At 39.5% G+C, this 14,296-nt stretch overlaps 1 protein-coding gene across 1 annotated transcript in view; it reads right to left on the reverse strand.

The window, feature by feature from the left end:
* MGAT5B (alpha-1,6-mannosylglycoprotein 6-beta-N-acetylglucosaminyltransferase B) overlaps nucleotides 1-14,296 on the reverse strand; it is a 267,796-nt gene that overhangs the window by 127,027 nt on the left and 126,473 nt on the right. Inside the window, exon 4 of the mRNA XM_014059247.2 lies at nucleotides 957-1,069. Within this exon, the coding sequence (XP_013914722.2) occupies nucleotides 957-1,069 (113 nt within the window). The remainder of the gene's footprint in view (nucleotides 1-956; nucleotides 1,070-14,296) is intronic.

Genomic DNA, 14,296 nt, shown 5'->3' on the forward strand with positions numbered 1-14,296 from the left:
TGGGTTTCTACCGGTTCGCACCAGTTTGGGCAAACTGGTAGTGGTAATTTGGCCTGGGTTACAGAACCAGCAGTGACGCAGGCTGGCCACGTCCCCAAACCAGTTCCCCGGTCTCCACCGCCATTGCAGGCATGGTTTTTATTAGCTTTTCATGGTCTTTGCGCATGCACAGAATTAACAGTGAACTGTGCATGTGTCTGGTGTGCATGCACAAAACAAACTGGTACCAATTCCAGTAGGAATCCACCCCTGGTATGGATATAGGAGGAAAGTAGAGGTGTGTTATATCGACCAGAAAAGAATAGAGGATCTAAGTAAGTGTTTCCTTCCACAAAAGGCCAAATTGCTTTCTTCTCATGTAACTCTACTGAGTGGAGAAAGTTTCACTGATGGCTTAGCTGGTTGAGTGGATACTTAGAAAGTAGGTTTGGTTTGGTTTAACTTTATATGCAGCTTATCTAAGAGGTTATAAAAAGGGTACAGGGTTGCGTATTTGTCCATGCTAATTCCTCTCTAAAGATGTGGGCATAAATACCCTGAGTAGATACAGAAGACATGTCATCACAGTTGGAAAAACTGTGGCAGGTCTGTTTGCTGCTGATAGGCATTCTCAAGTCATCATGTTCCTTTCCACCGTTGACCAGAACGTTTTTCGCATAGAGAATTGTCTTCTTGATTATAGCACTCACATTCTACTGTATATCTAATCCACTATTTTAAATCATGTCCCCTAGGATGCATCAGTACGTAGTACAAGACATGGCAGATTTCCTCCATGTCAGACTATTGTACCTTAATGCTTAACCTGAGTTTGGGGTGAGGGAAAAAAGATACCTTGGATCTACACAGAAGCACTATAGCATGATAGACTCAGATTCAGTTCCTTGGGTATACTGCATAGCTCCATATCTATACTGGCTCCAGACTATTCTTTTCACACCTGAAGGTGTCCTTACATTTTCCATTTAGGAGACTGTTGCGAAGAATCTGATCCACCTTCATTGCGATGTCTGAGACATTCTGAGCAATTGCTTGAATCCTCTCCATCAGACCAGCTGCTGGATGGAACCTAGGAAAAGGGAAAAATATATATAATACATGTTTCATTTTTGATGGGCATCTCAGCTTATCAATAACAGTGGTGAAGATACTCTGCTCCTGAAGCAATAGTTCTTCAAAGCAGAAAAGGCAACTACCAGAAAAGAACAACACTGAGAACCAAAAAGATGTTGGACCCAAGAGAGATAGATCTAATTTTTCATAATTATAGGGAGTCTTATTTTTGGAGGACAGGACAATGGGCAGTTTCTTTCTAGCCTTGCCCTCATCTTCTCCAAATGCTCTTTTTTCCCCTTTGACCAATCTTATTTCTGAATTGCTTTCTCCCACACCCCACTTGAATACACTTAAAGCTACTTCAAACAAACCTAAGAAAAAGTAAAATTCAAAACTATGTGCCTGCAAATACATATGTTCTCTGGTACACTTGTCAGGAAGATGTGACCATATTGACTGTGTAGCCAATAAATTCATAGTAGCAAAAATGAATTGGCTTCTATGTAATGTGAAACTCGCTTGCCACCCCAAAGAAAGATCAGCCTATCAGCTGTTTCAGAATGGGCCATATTCCGATGGCAAGCTAAGCCAGAATTCTGTTCACAATTTGTTTGCATTGAAGCTTCCTAGAGATAAGCACATTTCAATGTCTTGTTGCCAGTTTGTTTTAGGCTCACAGAGTTTATGATATGTTCCCTTTATTAATTCAAAGTAACTTTTGTATCCCACTCTTTGGTCACATACACTGCAACATTTCAATGTAGCATCTGGTTTATATCTTTGGACCAGATCTATAAACAATTGTTGCTGATTACATACCATCCTTCATTTTAATGAAAAGGAAACACAAGCTATTAACTCAATACTGCAAGCAATGGTTTTGCATTAAATCCGGTGGCCTCAAGCTTGTATTAATTTCATTGCACATTGTATTTCCAATCTGCATATTAGAGGTATTTATTGCTGCCTCACACATTGTTTGGTCTCTTCAGTTTGATTTAAAAATAAATCTTTTTTCATCTGTAGAGAACATCCACCAACACTTGCCCACTTTCTTTTATTTGCAGCAAGTTTTTTTTTAAGTTCACCACATAACACTTTACATCCACTTCTACATAACACTTTGCATCCATTTCTTCACTGGCAGAACATCCACGGGGAGAGTAAAAAAAATACCAAGATGGTGGCTGAAACTATTGTCACATGGTCTTGACTGCCATCTTGATTTTTCCAATATGCACAAATGTGTGTGTGTGTGTGTGCATGTACACACACACACACACACACACACACACACACACACACATCCATATACACCCCTCTGGTAGGTGCTATGCTTTCTCTAGAAGAAGGCATGTTTTGTTTGCATTTGCAGAGCAGTGAAGTAAGATTCCTGTTCTTTATTTCAGGCCACTTCTAATATTAGACTATATGCTCCACTGGTCTCAGTAAAGATAATGGTTCACGTAGCTTAACAATGATCTTACAACTGTTATAGATCCAACAATATTTCCCATGGAATTTCACATGAATCTCAAAATAGCATGAACTGGTTGTTTTGATCTGAAATAGATGTCTGCATCTCAGCAAGGTGGATTCAGGAGTGAGGAACCATTGAGATAATTACAAAGTCATATAATTAAGACTGCAGCTTTTACTTCAGCACAAGGGGGTTTAGAAATAGCAAATTTAACCAATTCAGCAGAATCATTCAATATTTGTAAAGAGACTCTGGGGGCTAGTTAAAGTGAAACTTTATTTATGTTTTACTCACAAATATCCCATTGTTTACAGGGGCTTGCTGCAGGATAACTGGGTGATTCCCCCTCCCCCCATTGTTCTTTCAGAGTGTAATAGGAAAAAAGAGAGTTCAAACTGAATAGTTAAAAATTATTTATTTCACTATATCTTAAAATTAAATGATGAGTGATTTGTTAAAAAAAATAGGTGGCATCCTAACAGTAAATCTTAGGGCAATTGTGCCATTTTTAATTTGCCAAATGCAACACTAATGAAATGATGGATATTTCTTCAAAAGGCTGCAAGCCTACTTGCCACATTTTCAGGGTACAGGGCTCACTGAACACAATTTACAATAAACAGTCCTAAGTAGGAGTGCATGCTAAGTATTGTAGCAACCACAGCTGGGAATCTTATACGACATGTAAATGAGGAAGCATACATTTGCATTTTAGAACAAAGTCAAACTGGGATAATTTTTATTCTTCTCTCCATTATTGTTTCTATTCCTTTCTTTTTTATATAATTCAGGGCTTTATTGTTATTATTACAGATAGCAATATTTCATATCATGGGTATACATTTTGGGATTGGAGGGCAAAATGGCACATAATCCTCATGGAATGAGCATCCTTTCAGGACTGGGCTGCCAAGCCAACATACCTACAAGCACCAATCGGACAAAACACTTTTGGGGTAGTTAAGACACTCTCAGTTTCATTGAGAAGTTATGTCTGCCAGTTCTCCATACAGCACTAAGAGCTAATTTGGTCAAGGGGTTTTAGGTACCAGGCTAGAAAGCAAGAGACTGTGAGTTCACATCCCACCTTAGCTGTGAAAGACAGCTGGGTATCCTTGGGTCAGTCGCTCTCTCTCACCTCACAGAATTGTTGTGGAGAAAATAGGAGGAGGAAGATACGTTGTATATGTTCACCACTGTGAGTTATTTGTAAAAACAATAAAGGCAGGATAAACTAACTAAAATAATCATTTCTGTAATTTTCACTTTTCACCAGTTGTATGAATGTCGTTTTCTTTTTAAAAAAAACAAAAACTAGTAGTTGACTAGAGCACATTCCTATCCTAACCCTCAACCCACAGAAATTAACAATTGCAGAATAAGTGCCTTGAAACATTGTGCTGAAATTCAATAATGGGAAAACACAAAGGTTTTCTCGCTCCCTCCTTCGGCAATATCAGCCTGCAATGCCAAAAAATTAAAAGGCCTGTAGAGGGATTATTTTGGGGTTTCAGTGAAAGGGAGGAATTGATGAGTTGGAGCAACCTGGGTCAGTTCATCCTAGCTTCTTGCCTTGGAGACATTTCTCAGTTGATATAGAAGATTTGCGTAGAGGAGAGAGAAAATAACTTACTGTCTGAGGAAAGGAATAAATTTGCACCTTCTCTCCTCTTGTTATGTTGGCATGGGACTCTTTCTTCAGATCAAATCCCATGTTATATAATTCTTTACTTCCAAACTTGCTATTAGTGCCCAGAATTTGCTGACAGAGGTGATAGCAGGGCTACAAGGTAAACCTAAGCTTGCCTTTTGCTCAATGTCTATGAAGGTTCTCAATCATCCAGGTCATGGTTGTCCTAAAGGTTTTGCTTCTCATCCAAGAAGCTTCTTCAGTTCTAACACAGTACTAAGAAGTTTCTTGGATGAGAAGCAAAACATTTTCAAGGGGGAAAAAAACAATGAAGACCAGTTGCTTTTCAGAAAAAAAGACCTTTGGGGGGAAAGGCCTGTTGCTCCTAATATCATCGAATAGAAATGTTGTTGGGCTGGTGGTTTTTTTGCTTCCAATTTGCTTTCACTTCTACTTTAACACCGAAAATCCTTTTGGCATCTTTAATATATATAGAAACTGGGGGGGGGGGGGGGGATGACGACAACTCTCCCAACACTGTAGTTAGGATGTCTCAATTTCCATAATATCGAAAGCATTAGACAATTATTACAATTCATATAACCAACTTAATTGACTGTCACATATATAGTTAGCCTGAAGGCAGCTTTTCAGAATCAGAACTTGGACTATTATGTTCCTGGGCATCTCATGAACCAGCAGAAATAGTCTCTGTCCCATCAAGCTAAATGCAGCTCATCAACCATATATTGTGGGTTGCCCAGTATTTTTCTTCCTAGGTTAGCATTTGTCATTCCATAAGGCAGCAATACAAGGAGATTCATTTTTTTCCATGTATTGACCATCATACAAGGCTGACAGGTTGCATGGTAGGTCACAAGCACTGCATCCTCTTCTATTTCCTGTGACAGGAAAATTTCAATAAATAAGTGCATATAGAAGACCTGTAACAGATTCCCATTCATCTCAGCTTTATAAACTTCAAATAAAGCTAAAGGAGAGGGAAATAGTACATGGAAAAAGACAAAGGCCAAACAACTCTTGCAAGTTATTCCTTATTGATATACAGAGTCAGCCAATGTGAAACAAGACATCTACAATATGGATTTCAATCAAGGTGGATCTCTTAGCAGATAGAAAATTAATAGGATGTGGTGGAATGTATTGGGCTGGATTCCCAGGAGGAAGGGGGTATATTCTAGAGGAATAAGAGACAGCTGAGTCCAAATATTTTATGTGAGAGAAAGAGGGTAAAGACAGCCCCTCCCTTACAGTTTTCAGAATATATGCTGGATGCCGACAGTAGAGTGCTTCAGTTTGGCAGATTCTGTCTATAAGTATAGAAAAATAAACAAACCTGCTTGGAAGAATCACAACTGTCTTTCTTTGATTTGGGTCCTGATATAGGATCACTGTCTGAACCTACAGGATATTCAGCCTTTCCTGCAACTTTTCCACAGCATTGCCCTAATTTGCCCAAGCGTTTTCATTTTTTATTTGTATGTTTTTATTTCCTTTTTTTTACTTATGTTGCATAAGTTCAACAAACTGGGATGGATTTGAATTTTACAAATGTCGTTGGTTGGACTACTGTAAAACTATAACAGGAATTGCTCTAAACATTGGAATATCTAACAGTTCCACAAAGAAGCGATGAATAGACAGTAAATGAATTTGGACATGCATAGTGCCATAAATATCTAAAAAGATGCACTTCCCCCTACACAACAGAGGTGGGTTGTTCCAGGTTCAGCCCAGATCAGGCAAACCGGTAGTAGCAGCAGCAGGAGGCTCTGCCCACCCGCCCGGACGCTTCTGCACATGCGCAGAAGTGTTGCGCGCACCCGAACCAGTAGTAAAAAAACTGGCAACCTACCACTGCTAAAAAAGTGTTAATAGCACAAGACAATAAGATTGAAAGATTGGTCATTCCCAGTCATTAGAGTTCCTCATGAAAACCGAAGCAATTATGCTTCCTAACAGATAAATTGGAGGAATCCCAGAATAACAAGCATAACAAGCTTCAAGGTATAGCATTTAGTATAGAGATATTATATGGCTCAGTAATGAATATGTTGGCCCAGTTCTACAAAAATCCCAATTAAAATCTCAACTCAGTTTTTGCTTTTCTGGGCAAACTGTCTCTCATTTTCCCTTTTATAAAAACAGCCCAATCCTTGTCTAGTTTTCAGACTGGCTTTCCCGAAGAAGAAAAATCAGCTTATTAGGCTATATAATAAATGTATCTTATAAAGGGAAGCAAATGCCACACTTTTTTTGCCCTTCTTGCTTTTCTTACAAAAAATTGGAGAAGGGCACTTTGTTCTAAGGAACAAAGAGGGCAAAGACAGGTTAAGAGGTTGCAGAGGAAATCTAAGGGAAAACGAATAAAAATGCTAAAGGAAATTCTAATGTTCTGAACACCTAATTATGTTTGGCACAGCTATCTTGAGTGCAGAAGATGGTTCCTGTACCCAAATGATAGTGATGCTTAAAAGATTGAGGTCTAACTTCAAAAAATAAAACACAATGATGGATTATACTGCTGAAAACATTTTCCAAAGTGTGGCATATATTAAATTGAATTTAACTGCTTCTGGGTTTCAGGGCAAATTTATCAAAGGAGGAAAAAAAAGATAAAAATCCTTGGAAAATAAAATTCTAGCCTATGAGAACCTTGTACTAGGTAAAATATTAAGGTTGAAACTGATTCAAATTTGCTCAGCCAGGATGTTCTCTTGAGCAAGTCATTCAGATTTACATGCCATATATATGGCAAATCACATAAATATGGCAAAACTATACACTGCAATACCGTCTGCATGGATATGGATAGCTGTATGTGGATATCAAAAACAGGGAAACGGGCAGTCATGAATTTGAAGTAACATTTAGATCAGCATTGATATAAACATTTCTCCCAGAATACATTTACTATTTGGATTGAAACATCTGAAGTGGGATAATGCAGAAGATCCTGCTTCATCTTTCTTTGTAGGACTCTAGGACTTACTTACTTACTTACTTATTTATTTATTAAATTTATGTGCCAACTATCTCACTTTGAAAAGCAATTCTGGGTTACTATCAGGACTCAGCGTTTGAAGCGTATATCTAAGCTAACTAACCAGAGAGCAAAATGAAAGAGGATTATGTTTGCAAATGAGCAAACCTTTATAGGGTTATATTAATTTAACAACAACAACAATCTTCTGATTTCAAGCCCCTTCTATTTAAGTGTTGGATTTGCTCCTGAACAGCTTGGTGAATCTGAAGCATGGAATTTAAAATACCTCAAGGCAAAACCAAAACCCTTAAATCATTTGTGGATTTTCACAGCTTGAGCTCTTGATTTAAAAACCTCTCTTTGACAGCAACTAAGGTGATTTATGGCTCATTATTGACCATTCATATAATTAGAGGAAAACTAGCTATCTGAACAAGCACCACCTCCCATTCCATCCAAAATCAGATTCCATTGTAGATGTAGAGCTTTTCCAAATAATGGGACAAGATTTCACAGTTTCAGAATCAGATGGACTTTTATATGTGGTGTGAAATATACCAGCAATCCTATTGCCAAATATTTATTAGGACTTAACTATTGAGCTAACTGGTGTTCGATCTCACAAGAAGAAGAAAAATCAAATAATTAAATTGTCTTCAGTAGTGAAGAAGCTTTTAGATTGAAAATGAATTATCCTTCTAAGGAGGTGAATGATCAAATTTTCAATTTGCTATAAAATCACTACATCTAGTTAAGTCTTGTTTTACTATGGATGGTAGTTTGGTCTTCTATTCATACAAAGAGTTTCTACCAGTTCTATTAACCATCTAGTGTCTCTTTCTCAAAAAGTATTAATTTGGAAAGAAATGTTTGGTTATCCTGCTCAATATTCTTGTTGCATCACATAGGAAGCTCTTCTAGAATGTGAAATGTGCTAAGAATATTTCTTTGGAAAGAAATTTTGGCATTTGATACTACTAAGAAAGCATAGGAAATAAGGCTCCCTCTGTAGCTATTACAGAGACACACAAGAACTGCTCATCTCTAAAGTATTTCTTTGCATTTATTCTAAAATAGTTAAGGTGACCAGATTTTCAGATTGGTAAAGAGGGACACCATTGACCGGGGGGGGGGGGGGGGGGGTTGATTAAAAATTTTATTTTTTGTCAAAAGGTCACCCCAGGACACTGAAACCACCATAAATACGAATCTGTTGCCAAACAAAAATTTGATCACGTGACCATGAGGATGCTGCAACGGTCGCTAAGTGTGAAAAATGGTCGCAACGGTCGCGAAGTGTGAAAAATGGTCATCAGTCACTTTTTTCAATGCCATTGTAACTTTGGTCACTAAATGTTTTCCCCCTCCTCGAGACACCTCACTTCTTCCTTCATTCCTCTTGCTTATCTACCTTCACCTTATCCGTCTTCTGCTCTTTCCCTCTCTTCCTTCCTTTCTCCTTCCATCCTCTCTTCTTTCCTCACTCACTCCCTTCCTCCTTTTCTCTTCCTTCCTCCTTCCATTCTTTCAGCTTCATTTCTTTTGCCTATCTACCTTCTCTGTCTTTCTGCTCTTTCCATTTCTCTCTTCCTCTTCGTTTCTGTTCCTTCCTCCTTCCCGCCTTTCCTATTTCTTCCTTCTTCCTTCCTTCTGCCTATCTACCTTCACCTTCTCTGTCTTTCTGCTCTTTCCCTGTCTTCCCCTTTCCTCCCTCCCTCCCTTCTTTCCTTTCTAGTTCCATCTTTTCTTCTTTCCTCTCTCCCTCTTTTTCTTTTTTCCTTCCTTCCTCCTTCCTCTTGCCTATCAACTTCATCCTCTTTGTCTTTCTGCTCTTTCCCTCTCTTCCCCTTTTCTTCCTACCTCCTTCCCTCTTTTCTCCTTCCCTTCTTCTTTTTCTTCCTTTCTTCTTCCATCTTCCTCCTCCTCCTTCCATTCTTTCTCCTTCCATCCGTCTTTTCTCCTTCCATCTTCTCCCCCTCCCTTCTTCTTTTCCTTCCCCCCTCCCACCTTCCTTCCTCTCCTTCCCTTTCTCGCACACAGGAAGGGGAGGGGGGGCTTTCTAGTCGCTTTCACAGCATAATTTCTTTATCTAACTTTTAAAAAACAGTGTGCAAATCAAACGAGTAACCTGCGAAGCACCAAGTTATTATCTTCTGTTGTTGTTACAAATTCGCAGCTACTCCATTCTTTCCGATAGGGAACTGCATTTCCCAAGATTCCTCAGGTCCTCAAAGCACTGAACGCGGTTTTGCAATTGACTCCAGCGAGGCCCAGTAGCCGCCGGCTGGGGTGGCTGTCAGGGCGCTGATGGTGGAGCGGATGCGCCATTTGTTACTGCTTCCAGCAATCGAGACGGACGAGGGAAGTGACTGAAATGCCGCAGCAGGAGAGCGAGGTGGCGGCGTGCCGTTTCACCTCGCGCAGAGAACTTCCACTCGGTTCCATGGCTTCTGCCGGGCGGCAACAGCCCCGGAAGCGAGTGGAAGTTCTCTGCGCGACTGAAACGGACACCGCGGCAGGAGAGCGAGGCGGCGACATGCCGTTTCACCTCGCGCAGAGAACTTCCACTCAGTTCCAGGGCTTCTGCCAGGCGGGGACAGCCCCGGAAGTGAGTGGATGTTCTCTGCACGACTGAAACGGATGCCGCGGCAGGAGATCGAGGCGGCGGCATGCCGTTTCACCTCGTGCAGAAAACTTCCACTCGGTTCTAGGGCTTCTGCCGGGCGGCGACAGCCCCGAAAGCGAGTGGATGTTCTCTGCGTGACTGAAACGGACGCCGCGGCAGGAGAGCGAGGCGGCGGGCGCCCGTTTCACCTTGCGCAGAGAACTTACACTTGGTTCCAGGCGGCAGAAGCCCCGTAACCGAGTGGAAATTCTCTGCGCGACTGAAACGGCCGCTGCCACAGGAGAGCCGCAGGGGAGGGCAGCAGGACACGACCACGCCTCGCGGACTCGTAGCAAGGTCACTGGGAACCGCGCAGCACAGGAGCCGCCACGCCGGCAGAAGCTCCGTGAGTCCGTGACCGAGTGGAAGTTCTTTGTGTGAGCAGCGGCAGCTGTTTCACTTGCGCAGAGAACTTCCACTGGGTCACGGAGCTTCTGCCGCCCGTGGCGGCGCAGCACAGGGGCTGGCTGTGTCACGAGGAGGTGAAATGAACTCCGCAAAGGGGGAGAAGGAGGAGAGGAGGGCTGTCTCCTCCCCCCAGCACCTCCCGATTCCCACCGGTACCAATCCATAACATGATTACTCACCAGTGAGTACGCACAGCTGCAACCCCAAAAGATGAAATGAAATGGAGACTCGCGCAGGCGTGCTCAGCTAAGCGGAGTCCAGCCAATCAGTGAGCTGGTTGGGATGGAAAATTTTCAGCACGCGGTGTGCTGAAAATTTATGAAAAGGCGTGCCTGTCCCGCCAAATGTAGGACGTCTGGTCACCCTAAAAATAGTTGCAAAATATTTTCTCTAGACAAGTAATAAAATAGACATTATGAAACTAATTTCTTTAAAACTTGTATTTTCAATTGTTTGAATGTTTCAAATAATTCAATGAAACAATAGCTGGCCAACATTTGGGAACACTTAGATACGTGTATCTTGTGTCTTAATGTGTATAGACATGTTTACATGTAGTTTCCAGCTCCACAATTTGATTCCCCCTTCATTAATATGCATGCTCCACCATGAACCAAAATAACTTTTTGAGACCATATTAGAAATTCAAACTCTAGGAAGAAGATTTAATTTATCTGCAAGAAAATGTTGCTCCTCCTAATACTCCTGTTCTTCTGGCAAAGTTAAGGTAAGTATTGTCAGCAGAATGTTCTCTATCTAAAACCTCAATATCAGTGAAGTCTTGCAAACTATTAGGTTCAATGCAGCTACCCAGCACATATGTGTCTATGCTAGATATTGAAAAATCTCTTCTTTACTTTTGAAAAACTATGAATAAAGGGGGCTGACAAATCTCGGTCTAGCTAGCATGACCAACACATTTTATTTGGTATTGCACTCATTGGATGGTGAAAACAATGAGTGCAATAGCTTTCTGGGTGAACTATATGCTATGAAATAGGATATATTTTATTGGGTTTCAATTTCAAACACACCATAGCTGAGCAAGAAATAAATTGGTTCCACAATCAAACCCAGCTGACATCATGGGATCACAGAGGGCCAGAGGGCTTTCAAAGTAGCATAGAATTCCCAAGTGAAAGTGTCCTGTGCTCAGATCAAACCATGATCAAATAATGTTTGAAATATGATTCTTTACATATGCAAGATTTGGTTGTGTACAAATGCTCTGTTGTGAATTGATTTTTTTTTTGCTGGTGTTACTAAGCTCTATCCAAGTCATTAAAAAAAAGATGATGAAAGAGTAATATAATATTGCTTACAGTTTGCAGAATTGTAAAATTCTGATTATTTTAAGTATTTATGAGTGATCTTGGCTGCTATTTTTATAGTATCTCTGTTGTTTTTAATTAGAATTGTTTTTATTTTTTCACTTCATTTTAATTGTTAGCCAGCCAGAATCATATACTGTATATGAGATGAGCAGCCCATAAATGTATTATATAAATTAAATCAATAAATAAAAATCACAATGAAATGATCACACACAAACACCCATAAATGCAGTATTTCAGTTTCTGGAAGAGCTGCATTCTTGCCTTGTTAACACATTTTCTTGGTGCATCAGCAAACTACGGTAGCCATAAGAAAGTAATAAATAATGCTTGTTTATATATATTTTATCTGAAACAATGATGTAAATCCCACCAAAACATTCTGGGAATTTGCCAGCTATTGAAATTAAGATAAATTACCTTAGCTTCTTGCAAATGATTTTTTCCCTGGGATCTTAAGAGCTAATAAAAATATAGTGTTTTTATTCTTGTGCATCAATACGGATTTTTTAAATTCTTTTTTTATATGTACTATATAATTCTAAGTCTTGATTAAGATTCAGCCCACATGGAGTTTATAATCAGTATTTATCACATCTGAAAAACTCCCAGGAATATGAAGTTTCCTAATAGCACTTCATGTTCAATATAAGATGACTGGGAGTTAACTTTATAGCATGTGCACACACACTAATTCAATGCTCCATTCTCTTTGCTTTCCCTCATGTTTGCAGTTTTATCTCTTTACAAGATGCCTCATCTTTATTACATTTTGTAAAATGGGTGTGCAAATGGATCTTTCTATTTTTGCATGGTCTCCAAGGTCAAACCTTATACATTCTTAGCCTAACCTGGTATCCAGAGCACCTCATTGACAAAAGCAGTGACTTTAGTCTATGTCAATGTAACTTCGCTTAAAATGGATATTTTTAAGATGGAATGTGAATACAGTGAAATTGAATTGCTATAAAATACCATACATTCACAGGTCTCAGCTTAATACGTATCCTTTGCTTTCCTAATTAAGAAATGAAAGGTAATTTCAACTATAGTTTGTGGCGGAGTACAACACTCAGATCTCACAATGTGGCAACTTTGAAATGCCCCAACCTCATCTAAACCAACTTCCCTTTACCTGTTATCTTCCAGTTGCATTGAAAATACATGCTCCATGACTCTCAGGTAGCACAGATTGGGACCCTGCTAGCTGGGAATTCCAGGATACTATTGGCCTGATTTAGGCACTAAATCCAAATATTAAGAAAATCTTGCTGCTCCAGCACATAAGAAATCAATGAAATTATGTGGATCCCATTATTTTGAAGAGGTCAATCATTTTCCTTCGTCTCACTTATTTTCCCCATAACAACCAGTCCTAAAGTAAACATATCTAGGTCTTGATCAAAAACCAATCTGGTGTAGTGATTAAGGTGGGTAAAATGAGGGCCTAGATTTTTGGGGCAATATGCTGACATTTGTAAAACCACTTAGAGAGGGCTCTAAGGCACTATGAAGCAGTATATAAGTCTAAGCGCTATTGCTATTGCTATGATGTTGAGCCAGTTATACTCTCTCAGGCCTAAGAAGCATGCAAGGGCAAACCACTTCTGGAATCTTGCCAAGAAAATTGCAGGGACTAGTCCAGGTAGTCACCAAGAGTGAATAATGACTTAAAGACATAAAGGTTCTGCAGTTGTTTCTTTCTCCAACTTCCCTAGATTGTTTGGTTATTAGACCTTTTACATTGTTAAGAGGTTTAGGGTGAAATATGTAAATAGTTTGGACAAAACCAGGCCAGGAATCATCCCAGTGAACAATTCATTATCAAATATGAATGTAGGCCAAAACGAACTTGTCTTATAATAAATGGGCTTTTAGTGTAAAACTGGACAGAATTCAGAAAGAGAAGAATGGAAGAAATACTGAGCTACAGCCTCTCACCAAAGAAGGAAGCATAAAATGTATTGTGTGATGTACTTACCCATGGTTAATTGAACTACATCTTACTTAAGCAAACCAATTTTCTTCATTTGAACAATAAATTGAACTATAAAATAATTAGGTAGGTAGGTAGGTAGGTAGGTAGGTAGGTAGGTAGGTAGGTAGGTATATATGTGGTTTGAGTTCAAGCAACTTGTTAGGCCAAGGATCAACAAAATGGCACTGTCAAATTTTTAAAAATGCACATTTAGGAAAGTAAGAATGACTTATCTCAAAGGTGCTTTTCCAAAAGGCAACTTGATTTTCTTGGGGTTTTCCCCCCCTTGGAAATGTTTAACTTTTCATTCAAGAAGTTTCTTGAGTTCTGAAGCTTCTTGGATAAGAAGCAAAACATTTTCAAGAAAAAAAAAAGTTCCGTTGCCTTTTGGAAAAAAGCACCTTTGGGACAACCATTATCTGGAATCTGGATGATTGAGAATCTCCATAAACATTAAGAATGACCTAATTTTCAGGACATAGTCAAATGTCAAGAATTCTGTCTTCCCACATAAAATCTTGTGAGTCTTTCAGTACTTGTAATTATTTATATACAAATATTTGGAGGATATTCCACAAAAACATCTCTGGCAAAGATGACTGATTCTTGCAATAGCCTCTAAATGATGTGAAGGCTTGGTTTGTGATTCAGTGCATCTTGTGAACATAGCCAAAGAAATGGGTATATCTCTTGGCAAATGAAAGAACATTTGCTAAAAGCCATAAATGCACACAGTCA

This window comes from Thamnophis sirtalis, unplaced genomic scaffold (genome assembly GCF_051295495.1).
Source record: "Thamnophis sirtalis isolate CommonGarterSnake01/CBP01778 unplaced genomic scaffold, rThaSir2_p1.2 scaffold_3, whole genome shotgun sequence".
Classification (NCBI taxonomy): domain Eukaryota; kingdom Metazoa; phylum Chordata; class Lepidosauria; order Squamata; family Natricidae; genus Thamnophis; species Thamnophis sirtalis.